Here is a 23,932-nt window from a genome sequence, read left to right as displayed (position 1 = left end):
CAAGCATTTTCTCTCCAGGATCATTATATTTTCAGAATTAGCCTGCAAAATTAAATTATATCTATGTATATTATATTTCCTATTGCCTGTTTTGAATAATAACTTCACCCCCTTCCTAGCCTTTTTACCCTCAAAGTTGAGTTGTGTTAAGGTACAATTTCAGAGCAGGGATGATTCTTGAATTGGAACCGCATCATAGAGGTACCCTTTACCTTTTTGCGTTTAAAAGATTAGAGTCGCTATTGTTTCTGAGCACTCCCTCGGAGGAGCATGAATTGTCAAATGTATATTTAATCGGCTGACCTTCAAGGGCACATGACCTTTTTATAGATGTTGTACATTTGAATCTATTGCTACAGAATAACCAATGACTACCTATTATATATCTCCATCGGAACTAATGACTACATACATTATTGCCTTTGTAATGTATCCAGTGTACAGTCTTTGTAACTACCTTGGAGATACCATATTCTGTGATATATTTGAAGGTTTTATGCACATAATAAAGAATCATGATCGCTTTGGTGAGATTCTCTTTAACTTATTTTGTTGCATTTCGGTGTATTTTAAAGTAGCATCAATTGATTATAATGTTGCATTTGAACTGACATCAATCACGACGCCCTAAATGTTGCAGTTTATCTGATTTGCTTGTTAGGGAGATCCTATGTTTAATTTCAGCATGTGAAGCTAGAATAATGAGAAATTTGACAAGCTTTGCATCCTTGGCTATATAAATATAAATTGTTGGAAACTATATGCCAAACTCATTCAAGAGCAAAACAAACCTATATGCCTAACTTTTTCCCTTAAGGTTTATATGCAAGTTACGAAAGTGATTTATTTCATATACGGAATTTACCATCATGCAATTCACCAGGAACCTTTGTTTGGTGTAATCAGGGTAGTTGAATAGTTGTACATGTCCAACCAAGTCTGCTTGCACCTGTTTGGGGGCTACCATTCACCAAAGTTCTGCTTTTGGTTCCAACTAGGATTTGAGACCTATTTTTGCCTGGAAAGTATAGATGAGCCTTTGCTATTGCATATTTTGGCCCTTATTTTTTTTACTTGGTATTAAAAACCCTGTCTGTCAGTAAGTTGCTTTTTTGTTCAATAGAATTATTTTTATTTTAATTAATGTTGTTATTTTTTTAAGTTCAATTGTTATTTTAATTACTTTACGAAAATGTTGTTGTATTTTTACTATTGTCTATACACTAACTACATTTAAGTTAAAGCCCTGCTCAAAAAATTAGAAGTTTTATTTTAAAATGTTTCAAGATATATACAAATTAAATTAGATGGAAAAAAGGAAAATTATGGTTCAGTATGCTTAGATTTTTTATTTTGTGCACATTGTGGGTATGTTAGAAACTTATAAAATTTCTCACAGTCACACAAAAAAGTTTACTTGATGATATAGTAATAGAGGCGATAATGCTTCTCTTTGTTTACAAAAGAAACAAGCTGGAAGGCAAGGTGGCTCTAATTACTGGAGCAACAAGTGGCATAGGGAAAGAAACTGCAATCAGATTTATCTCCCAAGTTGCTAAAGTAGTGATTGCTGATATTCAGCATCAACTTGTGGTTGATTAGGCTGTATCCAAATACAAAGCATGTGTTGCATGCCACACTCCTCTGAGCATAATCGACCTAGATCTTGCTACAACTTTGTATTTACAACTATTAATATGTCAGTGATCAATAATATTTTTAATATCAAACTAGGTTTCAAGCTCAAGTTACCATATTCATATAATTTCCCAGCTCAACTTCTAATAGCCACCACTAACAAAGAAGAAGGACTAATCAGTTAACAAAATAAAGAAATATAAATATGTGACGCAAACTCATTTTCTGTTTAGTGTATGTAGCAATAATGTAACTCAGTCAATTTAACTCTTTTACATTTCTTCTGTGCCTTTTTGAAAACAAGAACAATAAGCCTCCAAGCTTCTCAATTTGGAGAACCTATTATATGTAATCATATATATTATATGTAATCAGTTGATTATTAAAAAATCAATGTTGTCCAAAGCCGACATCCATGCTAGTCTTATATTATTATTAGAACATAAAACTTGTTTATTACCTATTCTCATTATGAACAAGCGACATCATTGTTTAATTTTTTAACTTATTACTATCTCCTATCAATTAGGCACCGGAGGAATAAATAAGTTTTCACTATTTTGAACAATAGAAAGTTGATTATAAAAGTAGAAACTTATCATTAAAATTGAGTGTTATCCATTCTCTGTTATTTTATATTTTTCTTCGATCACTTTTATTATCAGGAAAGATTAAAAATAAAGTAATAAAATAATATAATAACTTAAATTAAGTAAATAAATGAAATTTCAAAACAAATATTAATTAATTAAATTAATACTAAATTTATATTTAATTTCATCAAGTCAAGTAAATATTAGAAATCATGCAAAGAAATAACCCAAATGTCACATTTATAATTTAAATTATTCAAAATTATGTTTTCAAATATTGTTCGATTTTTAACTCTGTTTTAATAATTATGAATTTATTTTGACATTTTTAATATGCAATAACTATTAAATAGTATTTTTAAACACGCTTAGCGTTTAAATACTTCTCTATTTTTAATACTTCTCTATTTTTACTAGTACAGTAAAATAATCAAATTATAATATATAATTGATTTTTTTTAATATATACTAAATAAAAGGATTTCGCTATCAATCCTTAAAATAAAACCTTCAAATCATTACAAGACAAATTCTGATGTACATATTCTTTGCCATTACTTTAAAATATAATTGTGAAATTCTGCCCACAATCCTAACAAATAAAGTAAAATTGTGCACTTACTCTTACCTGTAAAGGTTTAGTGTAAGGGCTCTAAAGAGCATGAACCTAAAACAAAAATAATTCTCATTAATTTATATTTTTTAATTTCTTAAAATTTTCAAAATTAACAGTTAGACAGCAATTAAAAATTAATAGGTTAAATAGAAAAAAAATCAAAACTAAAAAAAAAAGTTTGAACAAAAGGTTTAAAAATTTAAAAAAGATACATTAAATATGTATCTCACTTATATACAAGGAAAAAAATATTGTACTCCCTCCGTCTCTCTCAATTGTTATCGTTTTTAAAACAGTACGCATTTTAAAATAAATAGAAACAATAGTTTTAAAAAAAATTAAATTTTTTTTCTGAATAAAAGTATAAATATTTTATTTTTATTCAGAAAAAGAATTTTTTTAAAAAAAATTAGAACTATAGTTTATATAATTTTATTTTTTTTAAATGTAAGCACCTAATCCTGTCGGGGAGACACCTCACCAGCATTTGTCGGGTCATTTTCTTACTATTCAAAATAGTTTCAAAATTCATGTAGCGACATCACAAATTAAGATCAAAGCACGACTTTTCTGATTAAGCCCTAAATCACAGCTACTACAAGTCTATCACCGAAACTCAGGTATCAAATCCATAAATGATTTCTATTTATTGATGTATGTTTTATTCATTCGTTTGTGTGTTTCGATCAACTAGGATCTTTCCTTTAAAATTGTAAGTGCTATGGGTGAATTGTTTGTTTACAATTAGGATCTTGAAAACATGATGAATTCAAATTCATTAATTTGATATATGTAGCAAAATTTTATGCTCTTAGATGTTGTGACTTTGTACTGCGAGCAATTTAATTACTACTAGTCTGTAACATCCTTTTAAATTTTTGTGTCCCTGCCTGTTTTCGAGTTCAGACTTATGGCTAGTGATGCGAAAACTAGGCAATTTGAATATGGAGGCGCAGCAGTTGATAGGATCAGCAGCTTGCCCACAAGCTTAATGGACTCAATCCTAGAACGCTTACTGACTGATGATGCGGCAAGGACAAGTGTTATCTCTAAAACATGGAGGGATGTGTGGCGAATGCACCCCCGAATACATTTGGATGAAAATTTAATCTCAGAATTGGTTTTTGAGAAGTTTTCTGAGTTAGATGAACATACTCAATTATTAGAACTTTCACGAACAATTACTGATATATTTTCAGCTCATAGAGGCCCAGTTTTGGATTTCCTTCTTTTCATTCCTGAAAACCTGCCTATTCATCAAACTCTAGATATGGCTATATGGATTAGAAACATATCAGACAGTGGTGTTAGGAAACTGAAGCTTCTTAATGAATCACTCTTTAACCCCTTCATTGTGCCCTCTTATTTCTTTTCCTGTTCGCAATTAACTCATTTGACCCTCGTGAACTGCGAACTAAATCCACCCTTTGGATTCGGAGGATTTTGTAACCTGATTAGTGTTGAACTTAAGTATGTCGCAATATATGCTGACATGTCATTAGGCACTCAACTCAAGGAATTGGATATGGAAATTTGCACTGGGATTGAACATTTGGGATGCCAGTTTAACTGTGAAAATAAGGTCACTTCATTGAGAATCGTTGACTGTGAAGTAATTTATTACCAATGGTTTGAATGCATCCAAAAATTGCAAGTTCTTGAGCTTGGGATGAATGAATTGCCAAGTACCGGTAAGCAGGTGATAACTTTGGACAAGCTAGTCCACAATATGCCTAGACTCGGTTCTCTTTTTCTTGATGGCTTCTTTCTCAAGGTAATCTTTAACTTAATTGTTATTAACTACTATAATTAGTTGATCCAACTAAATTTAATTGTTATTAACTACTATAATTAGCTGATCCAACTAAATGTCTCACAGTTTAATTTATTTTTCGATGTACTTAGATATATTTGTTTTTGTATGTAGATTCTTAAACCAGGTGCAGCTACTTTCATGAGGCTTTCAAGAACTATGGAGAACTTGAAATATCTGTACCTGCACTGTATTGAATTGTATGAATTGGATCAGAGTCAACATGTTCTTTGTCTGGTCAGAAGTTCCCTAATCTGCAACTTCTTAAAATCGATCTGGTGAGAACTTTTTCCCCAATCTTGTTATAATAAAATTTTACCTACTTTTTAATGTTTCTGCTGGGGACTTTGGAACTCATAATTTAAAGAGAAACATGGAATATATCTCTATTCAAGTATAATTTGCAAATCATACACTAGATGTTTTTTCTCTCTTATTTAGAAACAACATATGTAAGAAAGGAATGAATTTTATTCAATAGAAATGCCTTAAATCTATAACTATAGGTATGTTTTTTTTTTTGAATTATAACGTACTTTCATATATTAAATAGCTTCCAAATCAATATTACATGAGATAAATTCCGGAGCAGTAGTAACCCACTCCATAGGACCTGGCATAGAACATGCAGCTCGAGCCAAAGCATGAGCTACTATATTCGCAGATCGACTAACAAAAACTATCAACACTTCCTCAAAGTGTTTAAGATTATCACTACAAGCTTCCACAATAGTATCAAAGTTTGATCGCCCTCGATCCCTCTGAAATGCGTCCACTAGTATTTTGGCATCTGATTCAAAGATGCACTTTGTATTCCTCCAGCTCCTCACCCATTCAATAGCTTCCTTCAAGCTCCAAGCCTCCGCCTCTCACACCTGTGCAGTACCATGCAATACATTAGTTATGGCTCTAAGGAATCTGCCTCCGTGATCATGAACTACACATCCAACACCAATGTTGTATCCTGCTGCACGATAAGCCGCATCAATGTTAATCTTTATCCAATTTTCTGGAGGCTTTTTCCACGTTCTGCAGTACCACGTACTTATACTCCTATTTATTTCATCCTTCTGTCGAACTTTCCTCCAGTCCGCCACTAAGTTTAAAGCCATTGCTTTAATGCCAAACACCGATGTATGTATCTTTTCCCATACCCACCTATTCCTCCTCGACCATAGGCTCCAGCAAAACAATCCCACCGTAGCTAGCTGCTCCCTAGTACCCATGTTACTGACTCGTTTAAAAATTGCTATGACCGTATCATTTTCTATGACTCGAACAGCATCTTGCAATACAACTGAAGTCCACACTTCTCGGGCAATATTATATTCAAAAAGCACGTGAACTGCATCCTCCATCCCTACATGACACCATGAGCATTGAAGGTTGATATCGACCCTTTTACTTTGTAAGGCCACTGTAGTTGGCAAAACATTTGAACAGGCTCTCCATATAAAATTGATCATCTTCCCTGGCAGCTGCAATCCCCATACTTTTTTCCAGAAAATTCGATCCACATAGGCATCCTCCCCCCTAATCTTCCTGTAACAACTTTTGACAGAAAATATTCCTTTATCTTCCGGTGCCCAGTACCATGAATCTTCCTTGTCACGTAAAGGGATTGGAATTTGTAATATGAGCTTTTTATCTCGTTCAGTAAATAAATCTGAGAAGATTTCAATATCCCATGAATTCTGGTCTTCAGCTAACAAGCTCTGAACTTTACTATCTTGCAACTGTTCATATATTTCTGTCATAAGAAATCCATTTTCCAAGTTAGGAAGCCATGGTACCTTCCATCCCGTAGTTGTCAATCCATTTCCAATTCTCCTACGCATTCCCTGTTTCATCGTTTCCTGAGTTACTATAAGGCTACGCCAAAGATAACTCGGATTCGACCCCATTGTAGCGTTTAAAAAATCAGTCTTTGGGTAGTACTGAGTTTTCATAACTTGACTAACTAAAGGATTACACTCCAGCATCAACCTCCATGACTGCTTTGCTAACATCACTATATTAAAATCCTTTAGTTTTTTAAAAGCCAATCCCCCCTCTTCCTTGATTGCACACACTCTATCCCACGACAACCACTTAATCCCACCACTTGATCCTCCCTTTCCCCACAGAAAAGCATTCATCTGTTTCTCTATCTTGTCACATATTATATTCGGTACCAGGAACAGCTACATCCAAAAGTTCGGTATGGATTGTGCAGCTGTTTTGAGCAATATCACTTTACCACCTCTTGAAATTAATTGATTGTTCCAGTTCTGCAGTTTCTGGTCAATTTTACCCACCAAAAAATTAAAAGCTTTGCCTTATTCCTCCCAATTTACATTGGAATGCCCAAGTACCGACCTGGTGCTGCTGCTTCTCGAACTCCAAGTTCTTGACATACATCATATCTGACATGCTCAGAGGTATTGGGCGAGAAAATCACCACTGATTTATTGTAATTCACCATCTGGCCCGAATTATACTCATATCGATCCAGAATTCGTCTCATCACATCTGCTTCCCCAACATTTGCACGAAATAAAAAATAACAATCATCGGCAAATAATAAGTGGGAGTTTGACGGAGCACCTCTTGCAACCTTACAACCATGAAGCAAACCCGCTTGCTCACTCCTTCTAATCATAGCACTTAACCCTTCCGCACACATTCTGTAAATGTAGGGCGAAATAGGGTCTCCTTGATGTAACCCTCTTTGTGGCTTAATATTACCAAACTCCCCATCCTCATGTAAAACACTATATGAAACCGAGTTCAAGAACCCCATAATTCGTGCTATTCAAAGCTCATGAAACTCAAATCTCACCATCATATTATAAATAAAATCCCACTCTAAGCGATCATATGCCTTGGAAATATCTATTTTTAAAGCAGCCCATATATTTTGCCCCTGCGTGCTTCTCCTCATATAATGATTTATTTCAAACGCCAACATTGCATTATCTGTAAGTAACCTCCCTTCTATAGGTATGTTTTATTCTTGCACATAAACCTAAAATAACAAAATTAGAAAACTGAGTGTTGGTGCGTAACCTAACAGTATTCAGAATATATAGGACCGATATAATCTGAAAGAAGATATAGCCCAACAGACCTAAAGAAGAGAAAAGAAAGAACACCCTAAACCCACCCCCAGCCCTCCACCCCCCACAGGGATTAATTTAGAAGATATTCCTAGGAAATATGTGTATAAGGATTCAAAGTTCTTGTAATTGACCTTACCGGAAAAGAATTCCCCTCAAAGTAAAGAGATATAGGTATGAAAATGGAGGTGCAGTATAGAGGAAAACACACTTCCCTTGAGTGCTTTGAGTGCTTGACTGCTTGTTTAGTTTGTTGAATATCATAAAATCCTGTCGGGGTCTTCATGTGACACCTTAAGGTTTTCAAAGGAGTCGGTTACTTAACATGGTATCAGAGCTCGGTTTACGAAGAGTCTCCGGTTCGAGTCCTCCAACCACCTGAAAAATCAGAACTATATATTTAAACTCTTTAACACAAATAGATATATCTGAAGAGCTCAATATAATACTCAGCTTCTTAATCTAGAACTAAAGATTACAAGAAGTACTTAAACAGAAACAAGAGTTGCTGGTTCCTACAAAATGGCAACCACATTCCTACGCCTGATCTACTACTCCGCGATCCTATAAAACAGGAAACAAACTCCTAACTAAGCCTTAGCTGCAGTCTTGACTTAACATCTGATTTAGTTAAATACACACTTCAAAATATAAAAACCAAATTTAAATTAAAACCAACAAATACCCCCTTAATCTAAATTTGGCTTCTGCAAGTTCTTCATGCCAAGCAGTGCCCGCAGTATCTCGAACTTGACAGTGGCCATAGCTTTAGTCAAGACATCTGCCCGCTGATCTCCAGTTCCAATATGCTCAACCTTTATCTCGCCTCGCTCATCACATTCACGAATAAAATGGTATCGTATATCAATGTGTTTGCTTCTTCCGTGGAACACAAGATTTTTAGCTAAATCGATCACTGACTTGTTGGCAATATATAAGACTACAAGACCTACCTTCTCCTCAGTAATGTTTCCCAACAAATTTCGTAGCCATATATCTTGACAAGTAGCCGCCGTAGCTGCCATAAATTTTGCTTCACATGATGATAGAGCTACGCAGCGCTGTTTCTGAGACACCAATGTAATCAAACTTTCATTTAAATAGAAAGCCATTCCTCCAGTAGATTTCCTGTCATCTATTTTCCCTGATAGATCACTATCAGAGTACCCCGACAATATATTATTTTCATTTCCCTTGGAATAGATCAGACCAAAACCAAGCGTACCTTTCAAATAATGGAGAATTCGCTTCACTGCATTCTAGTGCATGACCATGGGTCGCTCCATGTAACGGCATACAATTCCAACAGTATAGAAGAAGTCTGGTCGTGTATGAACCAGATATCTCAGACCTCCCACAACACTTTTAAACTCAGTCGATTCTACTAGCTTTCCGTTCACATCCTTGTGCAGCTGTAACGTTGGCTCCACTAGATATTTCGTAGTCTTACATTCACCCATACCACACCTCTCTAGCAGTTCTTTGCATTTGAAGTCTGCTTCAGCTCGATGAGCTCCTTTCCTTGGCTCACTTCTATTCCGAGATAATGAGACAATCTGCCAAGATTGCTCATATCAAATGTCTGACTCATCTGTTCATTGAACCAGTGTAAGAGTGATATGCTGGTTCCTGTAACTAACAAGTCATCTACATATACTCCAATTATCACTATTTCATTGCCTACCCGCTTCGTATACACTACATGCTCATATGGGCATGTAGTGAAGCCCAGACTTTCCAAGCACTTATTTAACTTAGCATACCAGGCCCGTGGAGCCTGTCGAAGTCCATACAATGCTTTCAGTAACTTGTGTACCATCTGTTCCTTGCCCGTTTGCACAAAGCCCTCTTGCTGCATAACATATACGTCTTCTTGTAGATCACCATTCAAAAGGCCGACTTAACATCAAGATGGTGGACTTTCCAGCAGTTTTTTGCTGTTAACGCCAACAATAAACGCACAGTTTCAAGACGGGTTACTGGCGCAAACACCTCCTCAAAATTAACTCTCTATTTCTGCACATATCCTTTTGTGACAAGCCTCGCTTTATGCTTCACCACGTCTCCTTCAACATTTTTCTTTAGTGTGTAGACCAATTTTAAACCTATTGGTTTCTGGTCAGTGGGAAGCTCAACTAACCGCCATGTATTGTTTCTTTCAATAGCTTCTATTTCAGTTCGCATAGCATCATTCCAAGCCTGTTCTTTTGTGGCCTGAGTATATGTAACTGGCTTCTCGACCCCCAACAATAACAACTGTTCATCCTCCGCCTCTATCTCTTCTGTAGTGCCATAGATTGAAGACAACATTCTGAAATGTTTTGGTGTGCTGCTTGCACCTGATGTCTGAGAACTGCTGCTACGTGTCGATATTGATTCACCGGATGGGAGTGTCGCATTTGATTGGACTGATATAGTCTGGGTAACTGGTGTTGCAGGTTCTTCAACCTCCTCTGTATCAGCTTCACTAGAACTTTGTTCATGGGCTGTGTCGATAGTAAAGAACTGAATATGGGCTTTATTTGTTTTTCCCACGATGTTCCAAGCCCATGAGTTTCACTCCACGAATTTTACATCTCTTCTCATAGACACCTTCTTTTTGTATGGGTCATACAGTCGATAGGCTTTTGTGTCGGGTTCCCGTCCAAGGTATACAACATATTGACTGTGGTCATCTAATTTCTGAGTATGCACTGATGGTACCTTCATATACTCACAACAACCAAACACCCTGAGATGAGAGTTATCAGGTTTACGCCCTGTCCAAACTTCATAGGGTGTGTGGCTTGACAAGGCTCGTGTAGGCAATCTATTTAGCACATATACTGAGTGTTTTACTGCTTCCCCCCAGAATTCTGACGGTACGCCCTTCTCCTTTAAAAAACTCCGTGTCGTGGCTACAACTGTTCTATTTCTTTGTTCCACCACACTAGTCTGTTATAGAGAATAAGGAGCAGTATATTGCCTAAAAATTACAGCATCTTCACAGAATCTTTCAAATTGCAGGGAACAGAACTCACCACCTCTATCAGTACGAAGAGTTTTAATTTTGTTGTCCGACTCATTTTCAGCTAGTGCTTTAAATTTTTTAAAACCTTCAAAAGCTTCATCTTTTGTTGACAGAAAGAAAACCCACATCATATGACTAAAATCATCGACTAAAAGTAAGAAGTACCTCTTTCCAGATGGGGTCGGTGGAGAGATTGGTCCGCATAAGTCACAGTGGACTAGCTCTAACCCTTTTCTAGATGCATAGCTCGACCGAGATCGACCGAGAGGGAAACGGAGTCCGTGTTTGTTTCTCCATGAGACATCCCTTGCATACTTCAGTAGGTTGAAGTAATCTGGGTAAACCTACAACCATATCATTTTCCTTCATGATGGACATTGCGTTAAAATTGACGAGGCTTAGGCTACAGTGCCATAGCCATGAGTCTTCTTCCATCTTTGTATTCTGTGTAAGTAAGCAGGCACCTGGTGACTCTTCCAGCACAATTTTATACAACCGATTCACAGACCTCTTAACTTTCATCAACGCCCTCCCATCTTTCTCATAAACCCACAATAGATCACCAAGCATTACCACCTTGTTACCTTCTTCTGACATCTGTCCAAGACTTATAATGTTGTTGCAAAAGCGTGGAATGTAAAACACATTAGCAAATATTCTATCTTCTTCGTTTTTACACTTGAAAGTGATTGACCCTTTCCCTTTGATATTCACGGTTGACCCGTCTCCAAACTTTACCTCACCTGTTATTCTTTCATCCAGCGTCGATAATTTTGTTTTATCTTCGGTCATATGATTACTAGATCCATTTTCCAAGTACCATACTTGTGACGTTCTCTTCGCTGTTCTGTCTGTCTCCAATCTCGAGATTACTTTCTCCTCATTCAGGAACACCATTGTTTTCTTACTTTCATCTAGCTCAGACAGCAATAATGCAAGTTTGTCATCTTTCATTTCCACCAGATTTGCTTCAGATTTTTTATTTCTTTCTCGACGAGGCCTCCTGCAATCTACAGTATAATGCCCCAGCATATTACAATTGAAACACCTCATAGTAATTTTGTCTGGACTCGTGCCTTTCAAACCACGACCACCTCGCCAATTGTCAGTCCCATCAGTATTTCCTGTACGCTTCAGCCAGTCCTCCCGTGTGAGTAAAAGTTTGGTCTAATTTTTCTCACGCCTGGACTCCTCCTCCTCTGTCAACAACAACTTACTCCCTGCTGTCTCATTCTGCCTTTTTAATCTTTCCTCATGAGCTTGAAGTGAACCAACGGTCTCTTCAACTGTCATTTTCTCTAAACCTCCAAACTGCTCGATTGTTGAAGCTATTTGGATAAATCAGGACGGAACAGCTCGAAGCAATTTCTTAACAACATATGATTCGTGCATTTCCTCTCCTAAAGCTCGAATGGTAGACACCAGACCATTAAGCTTTATATAAAAGTCATCAAGTTGCTAACCATCATCCATCCGTAAAGTCTCGAACTCCGCCTAAAGTGCCTGCACTCTGGCCTTCTTTACACGATCAGCTCCCCGGCACATGACTTTAATGGCTTCCCAGCCCTCTTTAGCTATTTTCTTTTCGGCGATGGATAATAACATGACTTCAGGTATGCCTTCATAAATCATGGCCAAGGCAATCTTGTCACTTTTCTCATCTTTGGGGTCAGTCGCTTCTATCGCAGTCCATACTCCCAGGGCCTGTATAAACACCCTCATTTTCAAGGCCCACGCCGTGTAATTTCCCTTGGCCAGCATTGGGTAAGTTAGCCAAAATGATCCACCTTTGTTTTTCCCGTTATCCATCTTCCAGTGCTGTCTCGAGAGTACTCTGAATATCTAATAACAAATGAAAAATCAGAACTATATATATATATTTAAACTCCTTAACACAAATAGATATATCTTACGAGCTCAATATGATACTCAACTGCTTAATTTAGAACTGAAGATTACAAGAAGTACTTAAACAGAAATAAGAGTTACTGGTTCCTACAAAATAGCAACCACATTCCTACTCCTCATTTACTACTCCACGATCCTATCAAAGAGGAAATAAACACCTAACTAAGCCTTAGATGCAGTCTTGACTTAATAGTTGATTTATTTAAATACAAACTTCAAAATATAAAAACCAAATTTAAATTAAAACCAACACCACCATTTATCTAATTTACATATTTGTTGGTATTAGTTTTGGTAATTGATATATTTTTGGTTATGTAATTATCTGCTCAATCGACAAGATTGATAGGGATTGTTGAATAGTTGGGCCTTCTAGCGGTTAAGTGGACACTGAAATGGAGTTCTAAGCAAATTAGCAATATATATTCAAAATTAATTAACTATTGTCAATTACTACATGTAAACTTAAAAATATGTTATAATTAAATAACATGAATCAAAACATAAATGTTCTTAATAAAATTCGTCACTACAGATTGATTGATTGTCCCTACCTAACTGACAAATTATTTTCAAATGTACATATTCTTATAGTTGTATTAAAATAAATATAATATGTTAAAATTAAATATTCAGCAAGTTGACATCTATTTGACTGCTTGATCGGCTGAATATGCCGCAAAATCTTTAAAAATGCTTAATAATGCATTAAATGATAACCCTATCTAGATTACACTATATAAGCCTCGTTACAAAATGAAAACCCTTTATGTTCCGATTCCGTATAAGCATGGGCTTAGGAAGCTGCTGAGTTTGCTTTTTAGAACACTCGTATGCATTAGTGTGCAGTTGTTTAGTTATAAAATAACGAGAATTCATGAAAGGAATATGCTCACATGCAAGGCCCTCATAGATCTTTCACAACACATTGGAAGTATTACTAAATATTATGGTGAACATCTGTTTTCCTTCCAAATGTATGATAGTAGGCATCTCAATTCTTTTTTTTTTATCAAAAAAAAAATGCTTGATATTCTGGTATCTGTCCCTTTGGTAATATACATCATAAAGTAGGTTTACACAGTCTAAATTTGGAAATATTTTGTTCCCCTTGATTTTGTGTTTTCACTCCTAAAAATTTGAAAGTTCCCTTTCTCATAGATACATAGCCACTTTCCCTCTTTAGCTATTTACAGTATCTTTTCTACTGCAAGAAAGGATATATATTTATTCATTCAGAACTAACTGAATAACTTTAGTATTAACATTTTATATACCTGTCAACAAAAAAACATTTTATATAGCTTCATGGAGTACAGAGCGATGATGGTGTAGACTTATCAGACTTCGTGGTGTTATCAGACCCCATAATTCTAAGCCGACTTGAAACCATTATGATATTTGACTTGGTTGGTTCCCTCACGGAGTTTCAGTTGATAGAACTTTTTCTTGTGTCGTCCCCGTAGCTTAAAAGGATTAAGCTTAAGACACTCACAATGAAGGATCCTACAGATGTGTTCAGGATTTCACAAGAGGTGGAGCAGATCCCTAGAGCATCTAAATCTGCACAGATCCAGTGGATGTAATAGCTGGTCTAGTGGCAGGGCAGATATGTCTTGCAAGCAAATGTTTGAAGCTTGTAAACTTCGAATAAATGTATGTTGTGTATGTTGTGGAGAAGAACTGTATTTTGGCTTATCTTAAAACTCTGATTGAAGCCCAGTTCTGCTATATTTGTTTCTACTTTATCTAAATATGAATAACAGCACGGTTCGGTCTATTACACGCTACTCCAGGTAGTAGTATCTATATTTTAAGGGTCCATGTTGTAGGATTTTTTTGTCCATCCCTAAATATGAATAACAGCACGGGTTCTCTACGATAAAAAAATAATAATAATAAAATTTTAAAATAATTGACTCATGTATAATGGCCTAGGGATAAAATAGGCTTTTAAAATAATAATCATCATTCCTTTGGATTTAAACAAAATTATAATATTGATAAGGGGCTAAAGAAAAATCAAATATACTTAGGTTAATTTGCTGCATGAGCTAAAACAAAAAAATAATACTATCTCCTTGGTTAAAAAATATATATTACTGAACTGAGCTAAAATTCGTTGGTCGATATAAAGAATCGAGAAAAATAAAATAATATATTATACTCATTTGGCTAAAACAAAATATTGACATATATACTATATTATCATTACAAGTTTGGTAATCGATCATTCGATAATTACTGAAATTACTTAAATATCATTACTTATTAATTATTCAAATTAATGTAATAATTACAATATCGATAACGGCAAAATCATGTCTCTGCGTTTTACATGTTTATAGTGATTAATTACAACACATTCCTTGAATCAAGCAATATATTACATAACCAAACAACCCAAAAACCTATTATCCAAAAACAAACACTAAACTTATTATCCAAAAACAATACATGTAACGATCGGGAACTTTACGTTTATATTATATCATGATTATAATAAAATATGTGAATTAATGCGTCATTTATGTGTGATTATCTGATAAACCCTAACTGTTACGTGATACGTGTATTCCATGTCATTTCTGTATTTTAAGATATTTTTCAGATATTTTATTATGCATTTATAGGTTTTATTTCAAACGTTTTATGACCCAAACGATGATTTTAAAGCCAGTATTTCAAATAAAATAATGGGCCTTATTTTTCATCAAATGGCTTTTACAATCGCCTTGTTCTGAACATCTAGATAATTTATAAATTTTCTCGTTTTGCGAAAAATGATTTTTTCGGGCCCCATTGGGTGTCAAAAAACTCCACAAAAATTATATTTTTATTTTTATAAAATTATAGGACTTTCATTTATATTATTTCTTTGCATTTTTGCATTATTCACAATTTTTGGGAATTTTTGGCATATATATTGCATATATAAAATATTTATAAATTAAATTTTAATACTCAAAAATTATAAAAATTAGGGCCCAATATTTTTATTTAATGTATAATTAGCCTCTTAATTTTAATTAGGAGTATTATTTTTACTACTATAAATAGCCTAATTTTTATTTAATTAATTATAATTAATCATTAAAATCAGCAAAATTACCAAAAATTCTCTGAAATCGGGTCGGGAAGAACAGGTTCGGGTCGAAGAATCAAGTCGTGATTTCTCACTGATTACAGCATCAAATCGTGTGATTCAAGTACTCAAATCGAAGGTTGTTATCCGTTCTTTCTGTTTCTTGCATCAATTTCACGTTTTATTGCATCGTTTTTGATTTTTAGGGTTTATGTTCGAATTAGGGCTTTTTGATTCTGGGGTTATTGTGATGTTTTGATGATTGATATAGCTTTGTTAGATGATTTACAGTCGATTCATGGTGTTTAATTGAACAAACGATGCTTGTATAGTGATTCACGAATTCTAGGGTTTAGGTCGAATTTTCAAAACACAACTCGATGATTTCTGTGAATATTTGGTTCTTGTAATGTTAGGGCTTTGACTGTATATGTTCTTAGCTTCATTTTGCACTATATAACGTTTGATTTTATGTACGATTCTACAAATTCGATTTTTGGCCGGAGTTTATGTCGATTTTGCCGGAGAAGTTGATTCAGGAGTTATTTTGTGATGTTTTGGCCGTGGTTGGATTGCTCTGTTGATTTGCAATGAAAAGCACTCAAAAACAGCACCAAACGGTGTTGATTTGGGGCTGATCGGAGCTTGGCCGGACTCCGGGAACTCACCGGAATCTGGAAAAATTCCGGCGTGTTCTTGGTGACCCGGAATCCAACCCGTTTGACCCGTTCAGATTACCCGGTTTTGATCTGTTTTTGTCAGAAACCAATTTCTGACAGCTGTTTCTGAAATTTTGATTTTTATTTTATTTTTATTAATTTTAAAAATCAGTTTTATTTATTTTGTAAATTGATTAATTAATTATTTAATTAATTAATTTATATTATAAATAATTCTGAATTATTTTCTAAAAATCAGATTGAATTATTTTCTTAATTATTTATTATTTATTTATTACTTATTAATTATTTAAAAGTGATTAATTATTTTGATAATTAATCAAATAATTTTCAATAAATCATAACAAATTCAATTTAATTTCAAAAATTATAGAAAAATTATTTTTAATTCTGATTTTCTTAAATAATGATTTAAAAATTATTTTTGGGTTTTAAAAATTAGTAATAATTATTTATAATGATTAATAAATGGAATTATCAGTATTTAATTAATAATAATTCAACTGTTAGTCCGTTTTTGCGTGAAACGAAAGCCTGTTAACTCAGAAAAATGAATCCTTTTCATTAAAAATAATATCAAAGCTTAATTTTTTTTAGAAGTTAGTTGATTTTTTGACTTGTTTGATTATCAGTCAAGTTACGTGCCGAGACGAGTCCGAAAAATTCCGGAAAAATGGGAAACGAGTCAGATAACGATCAGTTGAGCAATCAGCGAGTCGATTTTGGTTTTAAAAATTATTTTAACCATAAAAATGATTATATGCTTATGTGCTTATGTGTATTACGTGGTTAATCGAGTCTTACTTGCTTATATGTAATACATGAGTCAGTCATAAGCGCATGGGTAGATGTTAGGATCAGTTTGAAGTCGATTCAAGATTTAAATGAAGTACGACGTGACTTAACCAGTCTGTTTTGCCTACAGAAGCTAAGCCAGCCAGGCCAGTTGAGTCGGTAATAGTCCAAGGTGATAGACATAAGTGATTCAATTACAGTAAGTCGCGTAGAAGGCAAGTTTTTCCTCTATTCTACTTTCGGAATAGTGATATTGATTCAAATATTTATCACATTTACATTCTCTTGATTATTGTTCTTGATCACTAATATACAATCCATATTCCTTTGTTCATATTTCATTTCAATTCTTGATTTCTCCGTTTCTTTTGATTCTTGATTCATATTCTGTTGGTAACACATGGAGATTGATATATTCTAGTGTTTGGAATATATCAAAGCATACCGATTGTCCCGATTGCTAAGCGATGGACTGGATAAGGATATTTTGGGATTGAGTGTGTCTTAATCCTGAGGACCGGGATGACTGGTGCCTCGACGTGGGCCGTAGTGCCTGGGTACCCGACTGGATCTATATACTGAGATATGGATCTGCATTATATTCTGACTGATCAGCAGAATATAGATGTGAACTTGTGTCCAGTTTAGTTTATTTGTACTCGCCAGTAATGGCCTTCTTTCTATTCTCGTGAGGTTATATCTTGGCAGATATACCTGGGATGGCGGATTCATTTAAAATGCTTTAACACTATTTATATGTTTGTGGACTTGTTGAGCAACTTTTGGCTCACCCCTTTTGTTGTTATTCACCGTATTGTTTTCAGTTAAGAAGGAATATGAAACCAATCAGGACTCGAGTGGTAAAGAAGCGAGTCAAGCCTCGGGATCCTCTTATACCCAAGGTGTTGATCCCAATCCAGGAAGAAAGCTTTGAGTTTCCCGAGCAGGTGGAGTGTTGATAGATAGTAGGTGTATGTGTTTGAATAAAAGTTGAACTTAGCTTAAAATGAATTAGACAATGGTTTGTAATAAAGAGAGTTTGTGAGACTTCGAATGTTGGTTTGTAATAAAAGTAGTTAGTGGTTTTTGTTTTCATACTTCAACCTAAAAAGATCCTGGTTAGTGTTAAAGGGGTTTAATTTCATTTCTTTATTAATTGTTAATCAAATTGCACAGGTTTGGTGATTAGCTAGTAACCCCCAGACTTATACCCCGGGTCTGGAGGGCGTTATAGGTTTGGCATCAGAGCTGTAGGTTTGGTCCCTGAAAACAAGAACATTAGGATTAAGATAGGATAAGGAGATCACATAAGATAGGGATAGTCAAATTAGGATGAATAGTGTTAGGATTTAGGTCAGATTAGAATAGGGAAATAATCTTAGGATTGTTAATGACCTTTTCTTTTCTTTGGTATACTATCAGATGACATCTTCTGGTTATTCTGCATCTTCCGAGAGGACAGTCACTGGGCCAGTAGCACCAGCCATACCTCCAGTATCTGAGCATATGTTTCCTCATCTACCACCTCCACCACCATTGCCACAGGAGCCGGTACCACCAGTACAGGGGATAGTGCATGACCTCATAGAGATGTTTGATCCATTTGAGTTCTTCGAGCCGATGGTTTCTTTACCTATTGAGCACCAGTTTATACTAGGTATTGAGCAGGAGTTACCACCACCACCATTGTTACCTCCTATACCAGTGCATGCCCCAGAGCCGGACATAGTTCAGATGATTCCAGTAGAGGGGATGAGAGAGCATGATATGGATCTACAGTTAGGTTTACCCCAGCAGGGTGCAGGTATTCCGAGGGTTCCTTCTCAGGAGTCAGTAGGTCAGGTTGCTCAGCCGCATATGGTACCATACCATGAGTATAGAGTTATGAGGGATGATGTGGAGTATTGGCGGGCACAGTGTCGGGAGATTATGCATCTGTTTGATCAGAGGGACAGAGGACCGTTAGCGGCCCTATAGCCGGATTATTATATGAGACAGCGATTACAGTCAGTATTGATGAGTGCTACTTGGGAGCTGGATGATTTGACTCATGATGGACCTCCTTCTTTTGCAGAGTTCTACAGGGTTTTTCTCTTGGCACAGACTGTGGTCCAGGCACTTAGAGAGGAGCTTAGGCGTATTCCGCCTGGGTTCTAAGAGGGTTTGAGACGGTGACTCTAGAGTGCATGTGTATATAGAGGCAGCATAGTATAACCTAGTGAGTAGTGTGTATGTGTGTATCAGTAGTTTAACTTGTAGTAGTAATTTAACTTATAGCGATAGTGTGACTTGTAGCCGTAGTGATGACCAGTAGCCCGAGACTTTTTGTATTAAGCATTTACACCTGAAGCTGGTGTCACATATATATAAGATGAACTTTTTCAAATTCTTTTATTTAAATTTCAGTCTTTACAGTTTTATAGCATTTACTTTCACTTTACAATTTTTCATATTATAATTCCTGTTGGAAAAAAAATATAAAATAAAATAAAATAATTATTTTATTTAACTATTTACATTTCCAGTCTGTACACTCAGCAACTGTTTTCTTTAAATAAACCATGTTATGAATACAGGATAAATTGTTTTCCATACATATTGTCGATTGTTTATTAAGCTGTTAAATAAATATCACCTGTTTTATTATGAGAAGAAGATGGCACCAAAAAGAAAGACTAGGGCTGAGACCTCTAACAGCAATTCTGAAAATCAGACTAATGAGACCATGAACCAAATGTTCCATCTGATGCAACAACAAATGGTAATGATGCAGCAGCAGATGCAGCATCAGCAACATCAGATACAACAACAAATGTTGCAACAACCACCTCGTCCTGAGCTTCAATTACCACCAGTATTACCTGTTGTTACTTTTAAGCAATTTCAGTCAGTTAAACCTCCAGAGTTTGAAGGGACTACTGATCCTATTAAAGCTACCACCTGATTAAAAGAAGTAGAGAAAACGTTCGCACTAGTGAAGGTAGGTGAGGACCAGAAGACTGATTTTGCTAGTTACATGTTGAAAGGAGAGGCGAATTATTGGTGGGAATCTAAAAAGGCCTTAGAGGGTGAAGAAGTTATTGCATGGGATAGGTTTAAAGAGTTGTTTTTAGAAAAGCATTTTCCTCGCTATGTGAAGAATCAAATGCAGATTAAGTTTCTAGAACTGAAGCAGGGAAATATGTCCGTGGCAGAATATGAAGCTAAATTTACTGAGTTGGCTAGGTTTGTTCCAGAACAGGTTGACACTGAAGAAAAACTATTTCAAAGATTTTAAGAAGGATTACGACCATGAATTCGTGGCCTAGTTGCAGTTTTCGAATTAACGACGTATACCGCCGTAGTTCAGAAAGCTTTGATTATAGAAGGGGAAAGTGAAAGATCTCAGCAAGACAAGGGACAGGGAAGTTTCCAAGATCGCTCCAGCAGAAAGCCGGGATTCCAAGCCCGGGAAAATTTGAATTTTAAAAGGATAGGACAAGGTTCACAGAAGGCAGGTAATCGCTTCCAAACCTCCAGTCAGTAGGGAATGGTCAGAGTTCCAGTGTCGTACTGCAAGACATGTAATCGAAAGCATACTGGTGTATGTATCAAAAGGGATGTAACGTGTTATCGGTGTAAGCAGAAAGGGCATTATTCTAACGAATGTCCAACAGGTAGAACAACAGAGATGACTTGTTTCCAGTGTGGAAAGAAAGGGCATGTCGCCAGAAATTGCAAAGGATCAGCTATGGCAGCCAGTGTTCCGAGAATGTTAGCATTACCTCCGCCGCCACCTAATCAACCCAAAGCAAGAACTTTTAACATGACCATGAAAGAAGCGGTGCAGAGTCCGAGTGTTATTGCAGGTACACTTTTGGTGAATTCTGTAATTTCAAAAGTATTAATTAATTCTGGAGCTACTCGTTCATTTGTTTCTGAAGAATTTCTTGGTAAGTTACATTGTGAAATCGAATGGTTGGGCGAAACGTTAATTATAAAATTAGCGAATGACGACCAAGTTCCGGTAGATCGAGTATGTCCTGCGTGTGATATAGAAATAGTCGGACATCATTTTTCGGTAGATTTAATTCCTTTTAAGCTAGGAGAATTCGATATTATCTTGGGAATGAATTGGTTAGCATGTCATAACGCTCAGATAGATTGCGCGAATAAGAGAGTCAAATTACGAACTGCGGAGAATGCAACAGTAATATTCAAAGGCGAAAAACAGCAGAAGAAATTTCTTACTGTGATGCAGACTAAACGATTGCTTCGACAAGGATGTGAGGCGTACATAGTTTACGTGTTAGATACCGAAAGAGGAAGTCCTAGAATAGAAGACATTCCAATTGTGTGCGAATTTCCAGATGTCTTTCCAGACGAGCTTCCAGGGTTACCACCAGATCGAGAAATTGAGTTCACAATTGATCTAGCACCAGGTACAGAACCAGTTTCGAAAGCTCCATATCGGATGGCTCCAGTCGAAATGAAGGAATTGTCAACGCAACTGCAAGATCTTCTAGACCGAGGCATCATACGACCTAGTGTATCCCCATGGGGTGCACCTGTGTTATTTGTGAAGAAGAAGGACGGCAGCATGCGATTATGCATTGACTATAGGGAATTGAATAAACTCACTATCAAGAATAAGTATCCCTTACCGAGAATCGACGATTTGTTCGATCAGCTAAAAGGAGCAGCATGGTTTTCAAAGATAGATTTGCGATCAGGCTATCATCAATTGAAGATTAAAGCTGAAGATATTCCAAAAACTGCATTTCGTACAAGATATGGGCATTACGAGTTTTTGGTAATGGCATTCGGTCTGACAAATGCGCCAGCAGCATTCATGGATTTGATGAACAGAGTATTCAGGAAATATTTTGATAAATTCGTGATTGTATTCATTGATGACATCTTGATTTACTCCAAGTCAGAAGAAGAGCATGCAGAACACTTGAGAATAACTTTGGAAATTCTGAGGAAAGAGCAACTATACGCAAAATTCTCGAAATGTGAATTCTGGTTAAGAGAAGTACAATTTTTAGGGCATATTATCAGTAGAGAAGGCATCCAAGTCGATCCAGCGAAGATTGAAGCTGTGTTAAATTGGGAAAGACCAAGGACGCCGACAGAAGTTCGAAGTTTCTTGGGATTGGCAGGATATTATCGAAGGTTTGTCAAAGATTTTGCGAAAATAGCAACGCCGCTGACCAAGTTAACTCGAAAAAGTGAAAAGTTTGAATGGAGTGATAAGTGTAAAGAAAGTTTTCAAGAGCTGAAAAATCGGTTAGTAACTGTACCAGTACTTGTATTGCCAGACGAGCTAGGAAATTTCGTCATTTTCAGCGACGCTTCGTATCGCGGGTTAGGATGTGTACTGATGCAGCATGGTAATGTCATCGCATATGTTTCGAGACAACTTAAACCTCATAAACAAAAATATCCTACTCATGATCTGGAATTGGCAGCGATCGTATTTGCGTTGAAGCTTTGGAGACATTATCTTTACGGTGAAAAATGTGAAATTTACACAGATCATAAAAGTCTAAAGTATATCTTTACGCAAAAGGAGCTGAACATGCGACAACGTCGATGACTGGAATTGATAAAGGATTACGAATTCACGATTAGTTATCATCCAGGGAAAGCAAATGTTGTAGCAGATGCGCTGAGCAGGAAAGAAAGATTGAATCGGTTAACTTCGTGTGAAGACTTAATCAAGGAATTCGACAAATTGGAAATTGAGATTCGTATTCCCAATGAATCTGCAGAAGCTATCTACACTATGACTTTCCAATCGGAATTGTTAGAAAAGATTCGCTACTGTCAAAATGAAGTGATGAGTCAAGATGACGACCTGACGGGAGAAGAAATCACAACTCAGAAAGATAATGAAGGAATTTTACGCTTTGCGTCGAGAATCTGGATCCCTAACGTAGTAGAATTAAAAGAAGAAGTAATGCGAGATGCGCACAATTCGAAGTATTCCATTCATCCAGGAAGTACAAAAATGTATCGTGATCTGAAAGAAAACTTCTGGTGGCCGAACATGAAGAAGGAAATAGCTGAATGAATAAGTAAGTGCTACACATGCCAGCGAGTTAAAGCGGAACATCAACGTCCGAGTGGATTATTGCAACCATTAGACATTCTAGAATGGAAATGGGAACATCTAGCGATGGATTTTGTGGTAGGACTACCAAGGACAAAGGCAAATCATGATACGATATGGGTAATCATTGACAGACTCACGAAGTCGGCACATTTTCTACCAATCAATGAAAGATTTTCACTCGACAAGCTAGTACACATATATCTCAAAGAAATTGTGATGCAACATGGAGTTCCAGTATCTATCGTGTCTGATCGAGATCCTCGTTTCAACTCAAGATTTTGGAGACAATTTCAAGAATGTCTTGGAACTAAATTGAACATGAGTACCGCTTATCATCCGCAAACCGACGGGAAAAGTGAAAGAACTATCCAAACGATTGAAGACATGCTACGAGTTTGTGCGATCGATTTTGAAGGCAGTTGGGATGAACATCTACCCCTAGTGGAATTTTCTTATAATAACAGTTATCACGCCAGCATTGGAATGCCACCGTATGAAGCATTATACAGGAGAAAATATAGATCACCAGTATATTGGGATGAAGTTGGAGAACACAAAATTTTGGGTCCAGAACTAATTCAACAGATGAAAGAAAA

General features: G+C 36.0%; 1 protein-coding gene across 2 annotated transcripts; it reads left to right on the top strand.

Annotated features, from left to right (window-relative positions):
- Nucleotides 1-3,322: 3,322 nt before the first annotated feature.
- Nucleotides 3,323-14,456, top strand: LOC141663547 (F-box/FBD/LRR-repeat protein At1g13570-like). Of its 2 annotated transcripts, none has more exons than XM_074469323.1 (4): nt 3,323-3,467; nt 3,754-4,621; nt 4,775-4,938; nt 14,189-14,456. In XM_074469323.1, coding segments are annotated over exons 2-4 (1,029 nt in total). In that variant the 5' UTR covers nt 3,323-3,467; nt 3,754-3,757; the 3' UTR covers nt 14,190-14,456. The 2 variants fall into 2 exon arrangements, with proteins under 2 accessions (XP_074325424.1, XP_074325423.1); XM_074469322.1 differs by having other exon boundaries at nt 13,981-14,456.
- The last annotated feature ends 9,476 nt before the right edge of the window (nt 14,457-23,932 follow it).

Source organism: Apium graveolens, chromosome 6 (genome assembly GCF_009905375.1).
Source record: "Apium graveolens cultivar Ventura chromosome 6, ASM990537v1, whole genome shotgun sequence".
NCBI lineage: Eukaryota > Viridiplantae > Streptophyta > Magnoliopsida > Apiales > Apiaceae > Apium > Apium graveolens.
Note: the sequence above shows the minus strand (reverse complement) of the source record. Positions and strands in the feature narration are given on the sequence as shown.

Excerpts from the sequence above, each read along its gene's own strand:
- LOC141663547 (XM_074469322.1), top strand. The coding sequence starts at position 3,758 with ATGGCTAGTGATGCGAAAACTAGGCAATTTGAATATGGAGGCGCAGCA. Across the intron at positions 4,622-4,774 it reads TTGATGGCTTCTTTCTCAAG|ATTCTTAAACCAGGTGCAGC; the intron begins GTAATCTTTAAC and ends TTTTGTATGTAG. Across the intron at positions 4,939-13,980 it reads AACTTCTTAAAATCGATCTG|CTTCATGGAGTACAGAGCGA; the intron begins GTGAGAACTTTT and ends CATTTTATATAG.